Source organism: Crotalus tigris, unplaced genomic scaffold (assembly GCF_016545835.1).
Source record: "Crotalus tigris isolate CLP2741 ecotype Arizona unplaced genomic scaffold, ASM1654583v1 scf7180000018173.423308, whole genome shotgun sequence".
NCBI lineage: Eukaryota > Metazoa > Chordata > Lepidosauria > Squamata > Viperidae > Crotalus > Crotalus tigris.
In genome coordinates, this window is record NW_024096865.1 from 164,042 (window position 1) to 187,482 (window position 23,441).

Consider the following 23,441-nt stretch of genomic DNA (forward strand, 5'->3'; position numbering starts at 1 on the left):
CACCATCCAACCCCCCCACATGGCGTGAGAGGACAGTGAGGCTCCTCCAGTGGACCATGCCTTGGCACTTGCCCTGGTCCCACCCCCTTCTGCCAGAGATCCTCAGATCTGTCCCACTCCTGCCCAGGCCCCCACAGGCACCCTTGACGCGAATGATGTAGAGCTGGCCACGCCCACCCAATAGGCCACCCCCCACCCCCCCAAGGGCAACCCCAATGCTGATGCGGCCCTCAATGAAATTGAGTTTGACACCCCTGCTATAGATCCTGCATTATATATGAATATTGAAAATTAAATAAAAAGGAAGTGCAGCCAAAGAAGTAGTTTGTGAACTGTGCATATGATAAAGTCAACAGCAATGCAGCTATCACATCACACCAAGGCTTATTATATTAAATAATGTGGAAAGGAGACTGCAGGACTGAAGGAAGAAATATAAATTTGAAGGCTGTTGTGATGCAATAATTAGAGTTTCTGATTCAGACTGAAGATCAGATCCTCAGGTCTTACTCATTTCTTGAATCCTACTGCACTACCAGTCCAAGAAAGTTGGTAATGTCCACAAAAATGCCAGTTAGTCTCAATTAGGTAAACACAGCTATTTTTCACCCAGAGATTTCTCGTTTTCTCTCCACGTCCATTAAGTTTTAGCTCAACATAAATGATGAATCAACAATGAACAACCCATTAACTTATGAATTGCATACATTAACATGGTTCCTATTTTAGAACAGTGAGCAAATATCCAAAAATGCTTCTCTCCTTTTCTCTGCTTCCCCTTTCATCCCGGCTCATTCATGTCTTTACCCTCCCAATGCAGGAGGCCTGTTACTTGGCAAGCCAAGTTAATAGCTAATGGACTGAAGAATTGTGGCCTGGAAGGGCCAAAGGTGGAAGTTCAGACCCAAGTAGCCAGTTAAAATGAACAACCAAAGGAAGGAGGAGCTAGAAAGAATATATCCTGTTGCTAGGTCACTTTCCAGACAGGAGTGCAACGTTAAGAGAAAGAAAGAAATCCACATCATGAGCAAAGCCAACAGAGCTTCCCAAAGCATCCTGTCCCTTGCTCAAATAGGGTCCAAATGGCCTCCCTGGCCTATGAGTTGCTTATTGGCTTTGCAGGTGAGTAGAATTACTAAGAGGTAATAATCCACTGGAGAAGAACTCAGACTCTCTTGTAATGGGTAGTGGCAGGTGAGAAATTGTTTCTTATGAATTGGAAAGTGATTCCAGCATGTTGGTTGTCCAGCATTAATCCTAGTATGCATTGTGGGTCATGTTAGTAGGGGAAAATACATTGGGTGTTATAATTATTAACTGATTATTATTATTATTAACTCATGAAATGCCCTTCAATGTTGTGGGACAGGAATTATAGGTGGGACAGGAATTATAGGTCTGATTGAAGATATTGGCCAACAACTCTAGAAGTAGATAGACAAGCCTTTTGAACAACACTATGCTGTCTTTTGAACAAGGAACCTAGCTTTGTAAAGGGTGGGTAAGTTCTCTACTTTAGCCCATTGTTTCTTCTCTCTAGCATCTTCTGGTCCAAGTGTCTTTTCTCTGCGTGTTTCACTTTCTCTTCATTGCCATACTGCCCAAGGAGCAACTGAAGGAGACTCCATCTTGGGATGGACTTCTAGCACACAATCTCTTTGCCTGTGGCATCTCCACAGCCATTCAGTGTAGTCTGGGTAGCAGGTAAGCTGGTTTTAATCCCTTCTCCCACATATTCCCACAATCTTCCATAGGGTCCATTTGGTTCAGTTATGGATGAAAGCCAAGGTGGTTCAGTGACAATGTGGTACAATGAACAAGGAGCCTCAGATTGAGGAATCAGCCAAGGAATCTCACAGGGTGATTTAGGGCTACTGGACTTCAGAAGGTTGCTGTTGGAATATAGTTGGAGGAGGGAGGTGTTTAATACTGTCTTAGAGGAAAAGTTTCCCATAGTTTGACAAATGAACAGAGTAAACAAAATAGACAATCCACAATGGCAGAGCTATTGGCATGGGGAGATGTAGTGCGAGGCTGAAGAGAAAGAAAGGTAGACTGGTTGTTGCATTCTACTCCTTTCAGGGTTGTGATCCTTTGTGCTATTGTTCTGGATTTTTAAAATTTGTGATTTTCCAAGACTGGGACAGAATGTGTGAATAACTCAAAGACAACCACTATGTTTACTCTTTGCCCATCAGCCAGGATAATATTGGCCCCATGATTAAAAGAGATGATAAAGATGTCCAGTGTGGACATAAATAAGACTTTTGCTGAAGAAAATCTTCCATAGCCTGGGAAACAATTGTAGGTCTGTCTCAAATGTTTAATTTCAGGAAAAGATTGATCAAGAAGCAGTTCCAGATTGATCTGCAGCTCCAGATACATCTGAATGATAACTGATTTTCTGGTTGCATTTCAGTCAATTTCAGCCAGGAAATTTTACTGAAACTGTTTTGCTGTCTTGATGAATGATCTACATTAGATATGGGATAAGAGGAAGAGTGGTCTTGTTAGTTCTTTCGGATCTCTTAGAACAGGGGTTCTCAACCTTGGCAACTTTAAGACTTGTGGACTTCAACTCCCAGAATTCCTCAGCCAGCAAAGCTGGCTAAGGAATTCTGGGAGTTGAAGTCCACAAGTCTTAAAGTTGCCAAGGTTGAGAACCCCTGTCTTAGAAGCTTTTGGTATCATCTACCATCAACTATAGCATATTTTAGAACATCTGGTGGAATGGCTCCGACCTCTGGTAGCTTAGAGCCATTATTTTACAGTAGTTTTGGTCCTTCCTGTCAGACTGTGCCCAGAAGGTGATTCTGGGAGACTATTGTTCAATACAACAAAGGCATATCTTTCTTGCTTTTGGGGGGGGGGGGGATAACTGTATCAACAATTTTAAAAAAGAAGCTAAAAGCTAACACAAACTAATAAAAAGAAAGACATCAAAGAGAAAGCTAAAACCACAAGAAAGGAAAAAAGTAAAAAAAAATAGAAAAGAAAGAAAAAAGATACAAAAAAGTGGCTTCTGATCTTCTTTACAGCAGTTGTAAGTATAACATTCCTGAAAGAGCATTTGACAGGTAAAGACCCACCCGCCTCCTCAAATAATTGGAAGATCTCAGTCCCATCAATGCGCTTGACATTCCCAGTCAACTTTTCATCCTTGCCCACAAAGTCTATTGTGACTCTGTTAGGGTAAAAATATTATGTACAGCTGTCAGCTCCCCCTCCCCAGCTTGTTTTACCTGTTTATAATCTTATATTTTTTGAAGTCTAGACAGGGACATTTTGTGTTTTTGGAAAGCTAACTTGAATATGGATAATAACTCCCCTGTTTAGGTTGCCACCAGTCCTTCTACCATGTTTATTGACTTTGTCAACCCTGCAGATTGCCCCTGGTGCAGGCTCCATCTTTTGAATTCCTTATCCCAGCCATGGTACTGACCCAGCAGATGGCTCCTGTTCCTCGATCATCATTGAAAGAAAACAGTGAGTTATGGTCTACTGCACTCACCACTCCTCCAAAAACATACCATTAGGCACAAGGCATTTTAATGACAAGCAAAGCTGGCAGTACTCCGTATGCCACTTTCTTTGCATATAGCAAAAGTTGTCATGCTCAGTGGAAACCAGGTGGTGTTGGCAGGTGTCTGATTTCATTGTAAATCCATCCCTTAAAAGAACTAATGTATCCATCTCATATTATGTCAAGACAAAAGGCATACCTTATCTTGTCCAATCAGTAGAAAGGTCATCTAAACCAGTGGTTCTCAACCTTTTTAATGTCGCGACCCCCAACCAGTTGTAAGTCGAGGACTACTCAACCGGTCGTAAATCGAGGACTACTCAACTAGTGCAGCACCGTTTGCAGAATGGGATTTTTGGCGGGCTCAGCAGGGCAGAGACAGCCTGGACAATTCCTATTGGCTTTTGAAAGCCAATAGAATTAGACTCTATTCAAGAGAGTCTATTCTATTGGCTTTCAAAAGCCAATAGAATAAAAGGGAGTAGCACAGCTAAGGAAAAGGGGGAAAAAATGGTGGACTGCATTGTTTGGCGACCCCCGTGAAATGGTCGTTCGACCCCAAATGGGGTCCCGACCCACAGGTTGAGAACCGCTGATCTAAACCAATCTTCTGTTTCCAACTGTGCTCCCCATACAGGTAAAATATGGAACATAACAGCTGCCTTTTATCCTTAACTTTTGATGAATGATACATTACCTCTATTTTTTTCCTTTCCTTCCTAAATGATGAAAACGTTTTAATCAGAGGACTGTAGTTAATATTTTCAATTATTGCTTGGGTTCAGACTTTGTTCTTTCCCCCCTTAGATTTCCATCCTGTCATTTAAAATCTTTTCTCCAGTGAATTCTATAGATTTCTTTCACGAGATGCTGAATTCTGGGGGTTCCCCCTTTCCCTGATATCATTTTTGTTTTGGCTACCCAGTACAAATGCACATATCCTTCTTTTTCATTCAGGCACAGAGGCTCTTGAACTATGTGCTGGGCTAGACTGTGAGAACAGAAGAAACCCCAAGCAACTATTCCATGAGGTTGGTAGGTTTGATCTGTCAGAGAGCAAGGCTGGCTCTAGGATAAATGGCACTCCTATCTGAGTGCCAAACAATAGCACGCTGGGCTCAAGAGACAATTGAAGGAGAACAGGGAAAAAATTCTGTTGTGTGAATAGAACTACATTTTATAATACTTTCAGGGCTTTTAGTGCTTGGTAATATCACGTACGCATCAGTTGCCTGCTTAGTTTAATCTAGGACAAATGATTACAAACTACATATTGAAAAAAAAACCCAGATGTGAAGCTAGCAGATGGAAATTTATTAATATCCAAATAGCCTGTATGTTTGGAGAAGATATGTAGATATTTATGACACTGCTTTTAAATATTTATTAAATTATAACTTTATGTTAGCCTTTTGTAACCAAAAAAAAAAAAAACAGTCTTGGGCAAAGGCCCTGATGGAGCATCCTACTGGAGGTGGTTAATGAACTGGAATAAGATCCCACCTCCTCCCTATATGCATCTTGCTCCCTTCCTTGGCATTTTTGTTAATATTTAAATCAATTTTAATATTAATAGCTATTATTTTCATGTTTTAGTGTTTAATGGTGTTGCTTCTATTTGGTTATAAGCCATCTGGAGTTCCCCTTAGGTGACATGGGCAGAAATAATAAAATAAAATAAAATAACAATCATTTGATTATTGCTGAAACCAAATCACAGTTCTCTTAATGCACCGAATAGACTATGATCCATGAAAGATTAGGAAATAATACATTGTTTATTTTTTTTTTATTTTTTATACTTTGTTTACCCCAAACCTGGATCACTAAAGAGACTTCTTAAGAATGCTAATAAGTACTGCTCAACATCCACTTCAGTTTGTCATCTAGGAAAGCTGCCCTAAACTCTAGGCCAATTCTGTTGGAGAAAGAGATAGACATCATGCAAACTAGACCAGTGATGGCGAACGTTTTAGAGACCAAGTGCCCAAACTGCAACCCAAAACCCACTTATGCATCATCGGGTGCCGGGTGGGTGTGGCCCATTGGGTGGGTGTGGCCCATTGGGTGGGCATGGCTGCTGTGGTAACAGCAGACTGGGTGGGACTAAAAAATTCAATCAATCAATTCCAACTTTGCAAGATTTTTTTTTCCCGCGAGAAGTTGGAATTACTGATTGAACCTTTTTTTTTGTACACGGCGGTGGAGGCCTAAAGTGAAAAGGTTTTATAAAACCCAGCTGAAGGCCTAGGACTGGGGCGACGGCACATGTGCCCACAGAGAGGGCTCTGAGTGCTGACTCTGGCATCCGTGCCATAGGTTCGCCACCACTGAACTAGACTATTAAGTTTCTTTTCATTTTAAGAACAATTTGGTAATAATGCCAAATTGCCATAGCTTCTTGATAGCAAGAAAGGAAATAGTCATCATGTAATGATTGAAAGGTGAAGAAATGGCTAGACTTTTGCCAAATTGGTAGGTTGTCTGAATGCTCCACCTCGCCCCCCCCCCCCAGGTTAATCTATTTTGTTTGCATGGGACTAGAAAGATGAAGCAGCAATCATGAGAAGGCATTGTTATTCCCCCACCCCCATCCTCACACCTTCCTGTGAAATGGGTTAGAATAAATGTAATTAGCCAAAAACCAATCAGTGAGGTTCAGAGTCAGTGGAGATTTGAACTTAGGCCTCCCTCAGTCCTAAACCAGCATTCTGCTTGCCCAATCTGGGTATACTCCCAGAAATCACCAGATAATACGGCCATTACTGAGAATTTTGAGAGCTGAAGTTAACTCTTCTGGACTGATGAAGTTGGGAAGGGGTGCTGTATTATTATATTGCTCTGGCTTTACTACAGTAGTAAGTCCTATAGCTTTAACCATTTTTCCTCTCTTTTTCTCCAGCTCTCTGGTGCCGTACTAGTCTCTGGTCTAGTACAGATGCTGTTTGGAGTGTCTGGGGCCTGTGGATGGATTGCCCATCATTGTGGTCCCATGGTCCTGGCTCCAAGCCTTTCTGTTATTGGGCTTTCAGCTTACAAGCCTGCTGCTCTTCTCTGTTCTGAGAACTGGATAGTTGCGATGCTGTAGGTTCTTCAACATTCTTTCCCTAACTCTTTTCAGAAGACCAGCCAAATGTCAGATGCCTTTTCAGCCATTATCTGGCAAGCAGAGGTTCTCTGAGAAGTGGCAAGAGTACTCCAGTTGATTGCTTTTTTCAGCAGAAAACTTTAAGAGCGTTAAGGGCTTCTTAATGCTGAAATTGAAATTCAGATGTTTTTAAAACACAATGTTTTTCTCATTTTTAAAGTCTTCATCAATGAAATTTTGAATTCCACAAAACTTTGTGGAGGGAACAGCTGACTGTAGAGGATTAAAAACTTGAGTTTCCCTTCCGCTAATATAAGCACATTTGAATATATGCCATATACATACATTTACTTTTAAATGCAAATTGCAAGATGTGCAAAATCCCATATTCTTGATTTTTTTTGTGTGTGGTTGGCATTTCCCTAAATGTGTTGGTTCTAATACCACAATAGGCATTTTCAATATACATACCTTAATACCCAGATATCCTCTTTGTGCAAAGGGGAAAAGATTTTGTGAGGGTGCTTGTGTTTGTGTCTTTCACTTCAACAAGGCTCTTGAATGGGCAGATCTGTTTATGACTGAATTCCTTCTTCCTTTGACAGTATATTACAGAATCTCACCTACCCTACCATCTTTTTCAGGCTTGTCTTGCTGTGTGTTTTGATATCCCAGCACCTGGCTTCCTGCCGACTGCCTCACTGCCAGTGGAGCCAAACAAAGCGACTTTCTATGACATTTGGTGGCCCATTACTGCACATGTTTTCGGTACCAATTCATGAGTTATTAGTTAAAAGTTATAAAGCAAATGTCAATACAATAAAGCAGATAAAAAGGAGGTGATAACCTGGAGATCAACATCCCTAATACAAAATACATTTCACTCTCCTCTCCAAATCCAGGGTGTGGGGAAACAATTAGGTCTAAAAGGTCCGTTTAAGGGATAGCAGGACTGGGACTACTTTAATCTCTAGAGTGGTTCCAGGTAGGTCCCATCAGATGGTGCTTTGTTAAAGTTGGGTGGATCATACCTAATTACCAGATAGGGAGAGAAAATTGAAGACATGCAGTCCCTCAGCCTCTCTGTTGAGGATTCTTCTCATGTTCACTCTATATTTCCTGCAGGTTCTGCTACCATTCTCTAGCATCTGGGTTATCAGTGGGATCCTTAGACCTGTTGCAATCCCTTGGGACAGTTTGCATCCTTCCACACAACATCTTAACTTCAGCAACAGCACTCTGCAGTCCCCATGGCTCAAAATACCCTACCCAGGTTAGTGAGTGGCCAAGCCAGATTCTACATTTCCCTTGTGCTAATCTTCAGATTTCAATTCCTTTCTCTATTCCAGGTGAGCAGGGCTGGCCAGTGCTTAGCACTCATGCAATTGGTATTGGTGCTGCCATGGGGGTTACTGCAAGTATTAACTCCATAGGCTGCTATCTGCTGTGCAGCAAAGCCCTAAAGAATCCACCCCCGCTACGGCATTCATGTAACAGAGGACTCTGTGCTGAGGGCCTTGGCAGTCTCCTGTCAGCTGTGTTGGGAAGCATGTCCGGAACTGCCTCCAGTATGTCCAACGCCTGTGCCAGCACCCTGACTCAGGTACCAGTATGGATTGGAGTCGTGGGAGTGCTCAGTGCAGAGATCTTACATGGGAATCCGTAGGTACCTGCCCTCAAAGAATGGAGACATCAGCCCAGTTTCAGGAACAGCCTACAATATTCTTCATTTGCATATGGAGACATAGTGGCTAGGTTCATACAACAAGCTAAGCCTTAATACATTTTATCTTTTGTGACTTAAAATGTTTTAGGATTCTATAGATTTGCAATTTATAGGCCACAGTTCTTTGGTAAGTGTTGTGTGAACCCACCCAAGTGAAATATATTTAATAACCATGGCTAACTATCGTATGTGAACATAAACATTCAGCTAGATAATGACTCTATCTCTTTACATTTTTCTCCTAAGAATAAACATATAACAATTTATTCTTTTTGGTTTCTTTCACTTTGGGCTTTCCATGTTCATTGAGCTATACATACGGCTTACTTTATTGAATGAACGGTATTTTATTAAATTATTATGATGCTAATTATAATCCATTTTTCCTTTGGAAATTCAACTGAGTTTAATATAGAATCTCTCTCTGGTTTTTAACTTCACAATAATAAGGGGGAGCATGATTTCACTTGAGTTAAGGTAATCACAGGATTTCCACTATTTGAGCTCCAAGAGGAAGAACATCTGGGCCCATCCAGATATTGGGGGGGAGTGGGAAATGCTGGAAAAGTACAAAGTGAAGTTTCCTACAGAGTATGACACGTGCTCAAAAATCTGTTTCCAAAATAATGCGATTATCACGCAACTGAAGGGTTTGCTTCTTTTAATGGAGCCCTTTTACTCTGAGCTTTAATTTAGTTTAATGGCGTGTAGAGAGATCTGTGAGGTAATGTCCATGTGGCCAACTTAATAGGAGCTTTCATTCTGTTTTCCACATTCAGACTACCTCATTTCGTTCAGTGTGGATTGGTGCATTGGCATGCGTAGTGTTGGGCTTCTCTCCCCGTCTCATGGGATTTCTTACCACCATCCCTCTTGGAATTCATGGTAATAAATGCTTTCTGTATATCTCCCTGTGCATAGATTGAGGTACCTTGGACCACTATCTGCTTATTCACATCAGTGAGGTAAACTGGTCCTGCCTCTTTTTTGAATTGAATTGAATACTTTATTTGGCCAGGTTTGATTAGACACACAAGGCATTTGTCTCTGGTGCAGAAACTCTCAGTGTACATGCAAAGTAACAGAATAATAATAATAATAATAATAACAACAACAACAACAACAACAATAAGAGGTGGGAGCAGGGCTTTTTTTTCTCATAGAACGCGCAGAATGGAGCATTTTTGGAGCTTTTTTGAATGGAACCTTATAGGGTAGGCAAGGCGGGTTGTATGACGTGTGTGAGTTCCGGCACCTTTTTTTTTTTTTTTTAGAAAAAAAGCACTGGGTGGGAGTAAGAAAGATAATAAGAAACATAAATAATAATGCTACACTCATACTATGTGGGTAAATACACATAGACATTAGACAGCATTGGGAGAATTAGGTGTTCAGCAGAGTGATGGCACAAGGGAAAAAACTGTCCCAGTGTCTAGTTGTTAATGGCTTGCAATGCCCCGTAGTACCATCCTGAGGGGAGGAGTTGAAACTGTTTGTGTCCAGGGTATAAGGGGGTCTGCAGATATCTCCTCAGCCCTTCTTCTGATCTTCACAATATACAGGTCTTCCATAGAAGGGAGGCTGGTTGCAATGGTTGTTCCTGCAGTCTTAACTTATCAGCTGGAGTCTGTACCTGTTCTGTTTGGTTGCTATATCTAAATTAAAATTAAAAAAACCAGATAATTCTGGAACTTTATTTCTGCAGACAGGGACTCCGCATGGTCATTTTTAGCAATGCTAGATTCCCAGAAAATGTCGGGGTGCACTCTTGATTGTGGGTGCTTCTTGACAATTTTTAAAAATCACTGTGCCTTATTTATGGAATGTTATGGGAACCGAGGTATGAATACTGATTTCCATTTGTAACACTATTTGCAACAGCCATTGGAATTTTTCAATCCTTTTTTTCCTCCCACAAAAAAAATAAAATCAAATCTGCTAAGCAGAAAAAGATGGAAAAGCTGCAGAATGTGTGTTGATTGGTAGCACTGGGAGATGGTTGTCTAAAATTACTCTTTATTCTACTATTCTATCCTAACATCAACTGAATTCTGTTTTTTTTTTTCATTTATTGGGGATTTCTGATCACCAATGCTGTCTTCAGGAGGAGTGCTTTGCGTAACATACAGTGTAGCGGTGGGCACTGGTGTCTCCTACTTCCAATACACAGATATTGATTCGGGCAGGAATATTTTTATTGTGGGCTTCACCATGTTCATGGGACTTCTGGTTCCAAAGTGGCTGTTTGGGGCACCTGGATCCCTCACCACAGGTACTGGCTGGGGATGGAGTGGGGTGAGGATTTCTGCATGCTCAGAGCTATAAGAAGACGAATCAAAACGCAATGGTTTTTTTTAACCAGATGTTTTATTTTAATGACTCGTTTCATTCCCCACCAGCATGTCTATTTCTAATCCTGGTTGAGATTAATAAGAGTTCTAATCAAAATATCTGGGGAGCACATATATACTCTGCCTATGTTAATACATTCTGAAAGTGAATTAGAATTAAGAAAAAAAATAAAATCACTTTTAATGGTAATATATTCACTGAAACATGTTGTTTTCCCAAGCTAACATTTTTGGGCACGTGTGAACTAAGTCTTTAAATTATAAGTAATTCTTTTTGAAGTTATAATAATGAGAGAACTTAGAATCTTCAAACAATTAAGTGTCCCTTGATCTAGGCCTCTGAATTAAAATATATTGAAATTAAAAAGAAACAGAAATAAATGATTTTAGACAAATTGTTCAAGATGTTATTTTTCCCATATGAAGCTTCCTAAGCGTGAAGATGTGCAAATAGAGCTTTATTCAGACATTCCTGTCTGTGGGATCATTGTTTAGGAATTCCCTTTCTAATGTAATTGCTAGGCAAAAGCTCTATTTGAACAAAAGTGAGTAAAGAAATATCTTTTTATTTTGCCACTTCTAATTTTAATTCTTTGCTTGTGAATTAAATTAGTTAGATCAACCCGGGAAATATTATGTATAAGACATCAGGACATGATATTGTTAAATTAATAATGATGCTCTTTCTACAGGCTATATCCCGTTAGACCTCTTTCTGCTTTCTTTGTTGATGGTGCCTTCTTTTATAACTGGATTCCTATCCTTCTTCTTAGAAAACACAGTCTCAGGTGAGGAGACAGATTTGCTTATTCTGATGAATTATTGAGGCAGGTCTTCCAATGTTAATTGTTCATAATTTAATCTTATTACCAGAGGACAATAATTGCTGCATGTAAGAATATTTGTACTTATGGCTACTCTGGTAAGAATTTTGGATTAGTCATATTGCTAAAAATAATTTTGTCTATTTATTGATTAGTGGAATAACTTTTGACTTTACTTTTCTAATTGGTATTTTGATTGTTATTCTGAAAGTTGTTTTCTCAAAGCTTTTTAGAGATGGGACATCACTATGTTACATTCTTCAAACAGAAGTATACTTGCTTAAACTGTAAGATATACTGTTCTCAGTTAAGTCACCCTTCTTAAAAATTCTCTCCTAAAATGTTAGCAAGGTCTTGTTATTAAAGGCAGCAGGTCAAAACAATTTTTTTTACAAAATTTTGATACAATTGATTCTTAGCTTCTTATGGAATTCTTTTATTTGCTTATTACAGCACTTCCTGGCTTAGACAGTTTTAAAATCACAAACTGCTTTGAGGGCCAAAAGATGCAGTTTGTATTATTTTACAAACAATGAAAAAGATGCGGAGCCATAATACCAAAAGATCAAATTTCCTCATAATTACAACCCATATTTATGGAGATTTTGAATTGATGTGATCATTTTTTCCAAGGTACTCTGCAAGAACGTGGACTACTCAATCCATTGTCATCACGAAATCTAGAAACTGGAAGCAACTCGTTTCAACACAGAAAGGAGGAGGGTTCTGCACAAAGATGTAAACTACTATTTATCCCACAAAGGCATTTGCCGCCATCATGGTGTAAAGGGTTTCCTTTCTGTCTTCTCTGTCCCCTTGAGGAAAGCAAACAGGAGACTACGAATTGTTATCCACTGGAAGAACTGCACCATTTAGATGGAGAAACCACAGATCTACTGGTGAAAAGGGAAATGGTGAAACTGGAATCAGAAGTAGAGCTGGAAACAGAAAAGGAATTTAAAATTATGCAAGAAAATTTGGAGAATGATAATCATGGTAGATCAATGGTTCATGAGATAATTCCTCTCTGTTGATTTAAAAATAATCTTTTTTTCCTATAAAAACATTCTACAAAGACTATATAAATTACTTTGAAATTTCAAACATTTTGTTTGCAGACTACCTTGGAGACAAAAATAATGTGACAATCTTTGTTAGGCATGTATTTTAAAATGGTTCCTTTAGCGTTTCTTTGTCTGAGATATTTGTTTGTTTGTTTCCATCTCTGTAACTTGCATTAATAAGTTTTATTTTTCCGCTTGGGTGAATAGTTACTCCACACTGAAGTGGGCACTTTGCAAACCTAGACCAGAATTCAGAGCCCAATTATATTAAAGTGGTTGTATTGGATAATGAATTTGATGAATTTTATTTGTACTTTTCTTTCATCTTTAAGTATCTGAATCTTTAACTATTCAATGAAAAAAATTATCATTCAGATTGCCCTGTATCTAGAAAAGAGATATTCCTCCCAGTGCTGTCAGGTTACATTAAAATAATCTTTGCTGACTTAGGCTGAGATTGTCTCAGAATCCAATAATTCTGAAGGTCCTACACACTGCAATTATGTATATTGAGTTTTACAATAAACATGTAATTAATGATTTATTTTACATATTTTAAAATACATAAAATATGGAAAACATAACAGCACAAAATATAGCATAATTAACAATAAGACTATCAGATCTGGACTTCAAAAATATGAACAACTATTAAATGTCATCTAGAAGTTATCTGAAGTTTCCAGCCAAGAACTAGCAGTACAAGTTAACAGGGAGGAGGAAAGCTTTACAGTATATTAATGTAGTGAGTGTTTCATTTTGGGGTCAATTTTTAATGGCTTCAAACATTTGGCTTTTCACATCAGGATCTGTTTTTCATCAAGATCCCTTTATCTGGTCAATCACTCATGTTTATGAATTAATATCAGAAAGAATATTTGCATTAGATTTAGATAGCACAATTGAGGCAGACAGTAGCTACCGGTATCATTTTTTGTTTTTGTTCTGTTTTATTTTGCTCTTTTAAACAAGTAGCAAATTATAGTTAGCAGATAAATGATAAAACATTTCCACTTTTGTTTCAAGATTAAAGTACAGCTTTTTTGGAGGGGGGGACCGCTGGACTAGTGCAGGCTGCATCTTGTTTGGTTCTGAGCTTTACTTATTTTACTACAGGCATTCAGGGGCTATGTTCGTGCCTATTTTTAAAAAGCAGATGAATGTACCACATCCTCTTTTAGTCAGAGGAGTCAGGTAGTAAACAAACTCAAGGCGCAGCAGAAGCAATAGGATTGTTTCCGGCACCTCTCCCTGCTTTCCTCTGAGTAACCTCAGACATACCGCGTGCGGAAGGAGTCTGTATGTTAGCATTATAAAGAAGGACAGCCAACGAAGTACAGAAATGTAATATTTGAAGTATCTTCTCCTGCCTCCACATCGCTAATTCTTAGACCCAAACAAACAAACGCAGTACGGCTCGCCCTGACCTACATTGACTCAGCGGCGTCCCTTTCCATTTAACTACAACTTCCAGCATGCCTTGGGAGATGAGGAGGGAATTGTGGGAATGGTAGTTTCCAATTGCTAAAAATCGTTGGTAAGGCTGTATCCCGGATGAGTACAGTGTGGCTGTTGGAAAGTGCTGTTTTAAAAAACCCTCCTCGCGGGCTGCATTTCTTCTGCCTTTGCTGATAAAATGCTGTGAGAGCAAAGCCGAGGGAGGCTTTGTTGTTGCGACCTGTCTTTGGATCTTCCTTCCTGTTATCTGACCGTGCCGGTAGGATTTCTCCCCTTATCCTAGCCTCTTTCCCTGCTGCACTCCCACTTGGGTCTTGCCTTTTCCCTCTCTTGGAAGCATTTGAAAAGCACTTTAAAGATGAATTTGGTGCGAGTTGTTCAGGTTGAGTCCGGCCTGAAATAATCTCAACATCTGGTTGCTCTCAGAATATCTACAAATTTCCCCTCTAAATTTCCCATCTAAAAATGCAAATTTTTAGATCTTTTACTTCCTCTTTCTCATCTTTTACGTCTACACCACAAGTTCTGGAGACTTTGAATACTGTGTATAGGTAGTCCTTGATCTATAACAGTTCATTTAGTGGCCATTCAAAGTTGCAACAGCATTGAAAAAAGTATGACTTATGACTGTTTTTCCTCACATGTGACCCTTGCAGTAACCCCCTAGTCATGTGATCAAAATTTAGATGCTTAGCAACTGACTCATATTTACAAGGGTAGTACAGTAGTGGCCAAATTTGTGGAAACCTTTTGAGAAAAGTGTACATTTGAGGTTTGATGGCTAATAACACCACTTTGTTTTGGAGTAGTACCCCTGCTATAAACTATCAACTGCCTTTTTATCTTAGAATATAGGACCTGGAGGTGATATTCAAATTACATCTAGGCATTAGTTTGTGATCTGAGTGGCTTTGCATCTACGGTATTTATTCCAAGAAAAAAAAAAATGCAGCAAGACTGGAGTAAGTCGTGTTATATATCTGAACTTGAAGTACATTGAGACTTTTTAATGAATTACTTCAGAATTCAGAGATGATTTTTTAGAATAAAAACACAGCCTTCCAGCTTCAGTATAAAAATCTGGATTGATTTTTAAAGCTATATTTTCCTATACTTCAGCATGCTACGATAGATCTTTGTAGAGCTTTGCCAATATCTTCAATTTATGACATTTTTAAAGAAATAAAATTGAATGACATTATTTGCTTACAGGATGGAGACTTCAGATGATCTACAGATTAAACTCCTTCTTCAGCCTTGGGCTTCAGTTTGTTTTTCTGAGTCTACCAGATTGATGGCTAAGGCTTGGTTTACTGACTCTACCTATATCTTGCTCCTCTCTGACCTCAATAATATGTGGTATGAAAATCCAAATACTGAAAAGATACAACAGAGGTCAAAGGTAAGTAAAAAACTAAAATTATGAAATGAGCACACAGTGCATTTTATTCTACAGGTAGCCCTCGATTTACAACCGTTCATTTAGTGACTGTTCATAATTACAATGGCACTGAACAAATGACTTATGACCAGTCCTTACACTTAGGACTGCCTCAGCATCTCCAACTATCACATATTATGATGGTTGCAACATTCCAGGGTCATGTGATTGCCATTTGAGACCACCTCAAGTGGTTTCCAGCAAGCAAAGTCAATAAGGGAAGCTGGATTCACTTAATGACCATATGATTCACTTAACAACTGCAGTCATTTGTTTAATCACTGTGGCAAAAAGATACAATCGGATGTGACTGACTCACCTTGCTGAGCAATGTAAATTCTGGTCCAAATTCTGGTCAAAGTCGAGGATTACCTCTTCTTCAGATTGGTGCTTTTCAGATATGCTGGAATACAACTTGAAAAATTGACAACCTGTATGATACTGGATAGTGAAATTTATAGGTAAAGACATCCAATTAGGGGATGGAGGTGGAAGAGGGAAGGCTGGAAAAAACTGATCAGTCCACTTCAGCAGATATTTAAATGTAAAGGAAAATCCTAAGAAAAGGAATCTGCAGAGAGGAAATTCTGAATTGCAAGAAGCAGATGTTATGTAAATTGTCCTCTTGTTTTTCCACTTCACTAGGAAAAAGTCATCCAGGCCATCCATATCTGAAATGAAAATATAAAATGAAATCAATGTGTTATTCCTGAAATAAACCTAATTATTAAGAATGTATAGAAATATAATTTTTCAGAATATTACTCCTGGATTGGACAGAATAGATTAAAAAAAAATTGATTGAATCTGGTCTTACAGCAATCTTAATATGGACTCTGAAGCTTCTGGACAGTTTAGGTGCTTACATACACAACTATGAAATGAGATGATATTATCTTCTTTGAAGAATACTATTAATATTTCATTTTACGTAGGAGCTAAATAAACGACTAACTGCTCCTGTAGCCTCTATCCTGAACTGCCTGTCCAACCTAGTTTGTCCTCTTCTGGAAGGGAGAGAGAAGAACTCCGTCTCCTTCTCCTGTCATCTTAGCTCCAGCACATTGATACTCCATGTGAAGAGTGAACTTCTAGGATTGCCCTTCTGCTGGGATTTTCGCTGTGTTGCAGCACCTCTTGAGATGGTGAGTTGAAGAATGATGTTTTCAGATAGGAGAAAAAGTTGAAAATTTCTCTTCTAGAGGCGTGAGGATGTTTGGCTATCAGAAGATTTCTTGTTAAAATCTCCTTGGATTTGGGATTGCTGCATAGGCAGAAATTAAAGATTACTTAATATTGATGTCATATATTGAAGTGTCACTTTTCTGTTTATAGCTATTGGTTCAACCCAGCCTACTGGAAGATGCTCCACTTCTGCTAGAAGTAAATGGCTTGTTTACCTGTGGTTTACTAAATAGCCTACAATTGGCTTTCATCTAACATGCAAAGTCAGGACAAAGCAAACCTAACTGGTAGAGAGAAGTTCCCCAAGGAAGGGCTCCAGCACAAGTCCAAAAGTTCTATTGACCCACCCAGATTGGATCCTGCAACATTATCCTGGGACATGTATATTTGCCTTCATTCATAAGAGGGATTTGACTTATTCTCCAAAGCACCCGAGGGCAGGGCAAGAATGGGTGGAAGCTTGTTATAGAATAATCCAATCTAGAAATGAGACGAAATTTTCTGACAGAGCAAATCAAGAAATAGCTTGCCTCTTGGAATTGTGGGTGTGCCATCACTGGAGGTTTTCAGAAATAAACAGGACAACCATTTGACTGGGATGGTTTAAGCTCTCCTGCTTTGAGCAGGGGATTGGACTAGAACACGGGTAGGCAACCTGGGCTCTTTTATGACTTGTGGACTTCAACTCCCAGAATTCCTGAGTCAGCATGGCTGGTTCAGGCATGGCTGGTTCAGGAATTCTGGGTATTGAAATCCACAAGTCATAAAAAAGCCAAGGTTGCCTATTCCTCGACTAGAAGATCTCCAAGGTCCCTTCCAGCCTTATGATTTTATGTTCTATGTTCTAAGAAAATAGCAAGTGGGTGATCTTTCAAATCAACTCTGCTATAGTAAATGGATAAATGTGTCATACTTATGTTTAGTTACAAGTTATAATTTTGCCATTAGTGCACCAGGGGGCACTCCATGCTCAGGTAATGTATTTTTGCCAGTTCTCAAACATCTGGATATCTTGTATTCTGAGTTTCACTTATTACACTCGTATTGAAATAAGAGACATGCCTCTTTTTTTTAAATAGAGAGATGTGATTTTGGTATAGAACAACTTTTTTAGTTTTGCAAGAATTTTGATAGAATTATTTTTAAAGAATTCTGGCCACGCTGGTTGAGGATGATAAGATTTCTAATAAAACAACTGGAGAGAACTAAATTGGAGGAGGCAGATCTGGAGTATTACAGAAGGATATGTAAGGGCTGTTAGGTATTTCTTTCCTAAAACATTTCCCCCCATTCAGGATGAAAAAAAAATAGGATTTTTGGGGGGAGAAGATGAATCTTACCAACACTAATTTGTTGTTGTTGTTGTTAATTGCGAAGTCGTGTCCGACCCATCGCGACCCCATGGACAACGTTCCTCCAGGTCTTCCTGTCCTCTACCATCTTCTGGAGTCCATTTAAATTCACACCTACTGCTTCAGTGACTCCATCCAGCCATCTCATTCTCTGTCGTCCCCTTCTTCTATTGCCCTCAATCTTTCCCAGCATTAGGCTCTTCTCCAGTGAATCCTTCCTTCTCATTAGGTGGCCAAAGTACTTGAGTTTCAACTTCAGGATCTGGCCTTCTAAACACTAATTACCATAATCATATTCAAAATCTATGAATGTATAGAAGAGACAGATTCCTGGCACCATCCTATTTCAAATATAATGATTCCTTTGGATTTTAGCATCTCTCCTTCCTTGAGCTGTAATAATGTGCATTATTTTTTCCTATGTATCCTTTTGGATGGTGTTGGATAAAGCAGAGACCATATCTGAATTATGAGTTTCATTTTTTGCAGGAAAAAAAAATCCTTTCCTCTGTGAGGCAGATAGACTCTTCTGGAAGGCAGCAAGAAAGCAGGAAGCACATGCTGTGGTCTGCAAAGAAATAATAGATAAATCTTTTCAATCTTGCATATTATCTTTGCTGGTCCCGTATAGCAGTCCTGTCTAAAAATGCTGAAATGAAGCATCAGTTATAAATAATTGTTAGGTGGTGCCTGGCCCTCTGCATGTTGCTGCTGCTACGTACGCCTTTTCTTCTCTATGGCAGATGTCCTGCCACCTTCTGCGGCCTCTAATGGCAATGAGTTTGGCCATGCACTCTCAGGTACAAGAATTGGCATCTTTGCTGCTTCAGAAGGATGCAGAGATTGAAGACTATCGGGAGAGTGGAGCTACTCTCAGTCTAGGTGAGATACTGTTTGATCTTCATTGTGCTTACAGCTGTCCTGATCCAGCCTAGCCTTGCTCCCCCCCCTTTTTTTTTTAAAAGACTGCTCCAAGCTACTAACTGATCAAATATTAGATAGTGACCAGTAGCTGAAGTGCTTGAGGGCTATTCAAAGAGGTCTTTGAATGTGTGCTAGAGACCAAGAAACTACAGCCAGTGCTTGGCTGTAGAGAAATTTGAATTGGATAATCTTTTACTTTCACATGTAAATTTGGAGAATTTGGAGCAAATGGAAACTGCTTTTCCTTCATTCTCTCCATCACAAAGTTGTACTTAAGCTCATGTTTCTGCTTGAGATATTGGCTCTCCTCATACTTACCATCTAGAGCAAGGATCTTCAAACTTGGCCCTTTTATGACTTGTGGACTTCAACTCCCAGAATTCCTCAGCCAGGCATGCTGGCTGAGGAATTCTGGGAGTTGAAGTCCACAAGTCATAAAAGGGCCACGTTTGAAGACCTCTGATCTAAAGAACTGAAAATTTCATGCTTCAGTAATGCAAGAATTGGGTTGAGGCTTTGATGAATTTAATTCTCTGAGACAGGACACCAGTTCAAGAGCTCATTGCAACTGTACTCTTAAGCTAACCAAATTACAAATTATTTATCAAATGTTCATGCTTGTTCCTCCACTCCTCATCAAATGTGGGTGGATACTGGATGGAATGTGATCTAAGACTTCTCATTTAGTATTCCATGTTGCTTTTCCATAGTGTTGACCACATGCCAACACTGTTATTCCCTCTGATGTTTATATAGCTAGGAGATATCTGCTACCTTTAGGGATCTGCAGTTATTCACAAGTGACTTTTTCCAACCCATTGGACTCTGTCAAAACGAGGATTGAATTTTAGACTTTGGACTTCAGTAGTACATGTTTATGTCCATATATGAGATAGCACATGTATTGACATGGCTAGAAAATTTAAACCAGGTGGGTTATGTGTGCCTGTTATTGAGGACTGTGATGTCACGTTCATTGGGCTTGATGCATGGTGAAAATATTGGCTTATCTTTTTACTGATTTTCAGATGTGGATGTGACTACTTGAATTTTCTTTTAAATCTGAATAGCAGTAGAGAGCTTGCAGGCGTGGCTGCTTCAAAACTCTCCCTATTTATTTTGATATTTCTATTTCAGAACGTCTAAAGACCGAACCCTTTAAGGAAGAAACTTTCCTGCACACATTTGAGACTGAGGTAAAATTTTCCTTTTATTATTTAGCATTTGTGCTGTGGGGAAAAGACCTCTCCTAAGTTAATGTGATAAACTGTATCGTAATCAATTATGGACTCTACTAGTATATTGCTTTGAATGTTTTAATATTATATCTATTGGGCATCCCATTTTATCCAATATTTTATTTTGGTCCCATGCTAGATCATTTGATTGCTCTTCCAATAAACTTCATATATACTGATGAGCATTGGTTTGGTTGGGCCATGGGAATGGGAGGGAAGGACTTTGTTACATTAAGGCAATGTGGGTTTAGTATAGGATGATTTAATGTTTGTCTTTCTCTGCTGTTATGCACTCATGCTTTGAAGACCAAAGAAAATGAAGTGTTGTTACATTATGCTAGGTAAATGATCAGTTAGTAAGATGTCTGATTATATCATGGAGAATGAATTAGCTTAGAATTTCAATGATATGTGAGTCTTACCAAAAGCTTTATTAGATAAATAATGATAATAGTAATAGTAAATAATAAATAAAGAGCTACCAGAGCCTTTGATGAGAGCAGGATGGCAGAAGAGACCCTGGTCTTATTTAGCAGTTGAGGCACCCTGAATTTAGTATACATAAAGCAGCAATAAGAATATTCTTGTGGCTCACTACGGTTTCTGGTATGTAAGAACTCAGACTGGTTTTATCTAAGAGCTCTCATTTGGAAGTCCTTTTTTTGGGGGGGAGGGGGGCTTTCCAAGGCCAAATAGCCCATCTGGATAATTTTCTTCAGAAGAACTGCCAATATATAGCTTGATATTCCTTTTAGGACTGTACAATGTAATCAGCAAATCTGAAAGCAATTAATGTGTATAGGATGACTCCCTTCCTCCTCATAGAAAAGGTTTCTATGTAGTTCCTAGATTTTCGGTTTGCCTGGTGGGGCTATTTCAAATTGGTGGTCCTCAGATTATGCAGAATGTATCTGATTGCCAAATTGTTGAAAATTCTTCTCAATAAATTGTTCTAGTTGGTGGCAACCAGAGAATTGTTCTTGGTAATTCAGTAGCCATAGCTCAGTGGAAAGTAAGATGTGTGTAAAACATTTCTGCTTAATCATCAACATCTCCAAGTAAAGATTCCTGTCAGAAACTCAGGAATGATACTGTCTATTGATGGCCTGGTTCATGGAATACGTTTAAGCTATAATTTGCTTTATATGGTATATTGCATGAAGCCAAAAGTTGTAGTTTATAAATTTTTATGGTTTAGCATGTGGTATGAACCAAGCTGCACTGTGGCTTGTTCAAGAAACCATGTTTAAAGCAGCCATGATGTATAAAATGAGCCAGTATCATACTCAATTGATGTACTATTCAGTGCTAGATTTGTTGCAGTGACAAGCTTTGAGAAAACTAAAGACAAATTGAAGATGCTCCTCAGATCAGAATAAAAGTGAGAGGAATCCTATAGGAATAATCACCCTTCAGAACAGGAATGTGCGGATGTGACTATATTTTCATGTATGTTAAATATTACGCAAAAGAGCCGTGTTCAGATTCAAGAAGATTTTTAAAAGGCCACTTGAGATTTTACTTTGAGAATTTCTCTTCAGCTTTGTAGGAGTTATGACACAGTAAAAATGGGATATGTAATACCCAATGTATTTTTAAAAGGGAAGATAAATTTGTAATTGTTTTCTTTGTAGGATTTTGATTGAAAGCATCTAGCTTTTAACAATTACATACATGTATGACCACTTTCTCCATCCTGATGCTTTTAGATGACTATACTTATCATCTCCAAGCAACATAGGCCACACATTCAGGGAATTATGGGGCTATATCAGTACATTTAAAGGGCTCCATGTTGGGGAAATTTAATCTATGAGATGTCTGTACCAGGCTAGACAATTGTCACCTTATTGAGTTGTTCTGTAGAAGATTTTCCCTGGACATTAGAGTTTGTATTGTAGGATTTATCAGTAGTCATAAGTATGGTCATGAGGAGCTCTTGTGCTCATAGGACCCTGGACTGAAAGCTTACTTCGTCCTTAGTTAAGAGACAAAATAGCCATATATTGCAAGTTGCTTAGGTATAACAGATTTAAATATTGCCTGTCTCCTGGAAAAATTGCCCAAAATATTTTTAAGTACTGTGGTCCTGGCTTTGCTACACATCTGCCCATCCTTGCACAGTTTGCTCCAGCAAACAGGATGTGGAAAGGTGAAAGGTCAATCTGGGTTGGACCAGAAGGATGTACCATCAAAATAAACAACGCTGAAGAGGAAGATAAACAAACAGGCGGTTCCCCAATTTGCCTGTCACTCTTGATAAAAAGTGGGCCATCTATGAGAGTGTGGGCCATCTACCTCTGACGTCAGTAAATTCTGGGTCAAAGGTACTATTAGCACAATTTGAAAGACTGTTGGGAGGAGGGGTTTTCTTGGTTGGGCCTGGGGTGGTCTAGACATAAGGTATATTTGCATGTCTTGGTAACTACATAGGGACTGTGCAGCAGGAACTAGGAAGACCTACTTTGGAATGCTGAGGTAGAGAAAGTGATGTTTTTGGCCTAACGATGATTGAGAATTCTAGGAACGTAATCTTAATACACATGGGGAAGTGCTTGTTTGGGAAAAGTTTTTTTATTCAGGGTAGGAATATAGACTGAAATAAAATCTACATTTGACAGAATGTCATAGCATAAGCTAGCTGAAGAATAAAAATTGTATAGACTATACTTTTTTTGAAGAGAAACAAGGGAATGGTGAGTTATTGAGGTGGCCCCACAATTGTTAATATCTGTTGATCTCTCCTTGCCTTTAATTATAATATTAACATTTTGTTGTTTGTTTTTATATACAGGTAGTCCACAACTTATGACCATAATTGAGCCCAAAATTTATGTTGCTAAGTGAGACATTTGTTAAGTGTGTTTTGCCCCATTTTATGACTTTTCTTGCCACAGTTGTTAAGCGAATCATTGCAGTTAATAACCTGGTTGTTAAGTGAATCTGGCTTCTCTCTTGACTTTGCTTGTTAGAAGGTCACAAAAGGTGTTCACATGAACTGGAGATACTGCAACTGTCATAAATATGAATCCGTTGCCAAGCATTCAAATCTTGATCACATGATCATGAAGATGCTGCAATGGCCATAAGTATGAAAAATAGTCATAAGTCACTTTTTCAGTGACATTTTTTCAGTGACATAGTAACTTCAAATGGTCACTAGATGAACTGTTGTAAGTTGAGCACTACCTGTAATTACTTTTAATTTTTTATTGTATGCCACCCAGATGGGTGGCTAGAGTAATAAGATGAATAAATGAAACACCC

The 23,441-nt window shown here is 38.9% G+C and overlaps 2 protein-coding genes across 2 annotated transcripts in view; both read left to right on the forward strand.

Moving 5' to 3' along the window:
• The first annotated feature begins 990 nt into the window (after positions 1–990).
• SLC23A3 (solute carrier family 23 member 3) lies at positions 991–12,853 on the forward strand. Its single transcript, XM_039348790.1, has 12 exons — positions 991–1,122; positions 1,541–1,704; positions 3,386–3,486; positions 4,481–4,554; positions 6,426–6,607; positions 7,256–7,379; positions 7,737–7,884; positions 7,961–8,214; positions 9,117–9,222; positions 10,442–10,609; positions 11,381–11,476; positions 12,146–12,853. Exons 1-12 carry the CDS (start codon positions 1,024–1,026, stop codon positions 12,544–12,546), a joined length of 1,917 nt encoding a protein of 638 aa, XP_039204724.1. The 5' UTR covers positions 991–1,023; the 3' UTR covers positions 12,547–12,853.
• Positions 12,854–14,119: 1,266 nt separating this feature from the next.
• NHEJ1 (non-homologous end joining factor 1) overlaps positions 14,120–23,441 on the forward strand; it is a 96,422-nt gene continuing 87,100 nt past the window's right edge. The window contains exons 1-5 of the mRNA XM_039348791.1: positions 14,120–14,293; positions 15,247–15,436; positions 16,411–16,620; positions 18,756–18,894; positions 20,074–20,132. Of these exons, the coding sequence (XP_039204725.1) occupies positions 15,248–15,436; positions 16,411–16,620; positions 18,756–18,894; positions 20,074–20,132 (597 nt within the window). The 5' untranslated portion in view covers positions 14,120–14,293; position 15,247. The remainder of the gene's footprint in view (positions 14,294–15,246; positions 15,437–16,410; positions 16,621–18,755; positions 18,895–20,073; positions 20,133–23,441) is intronic.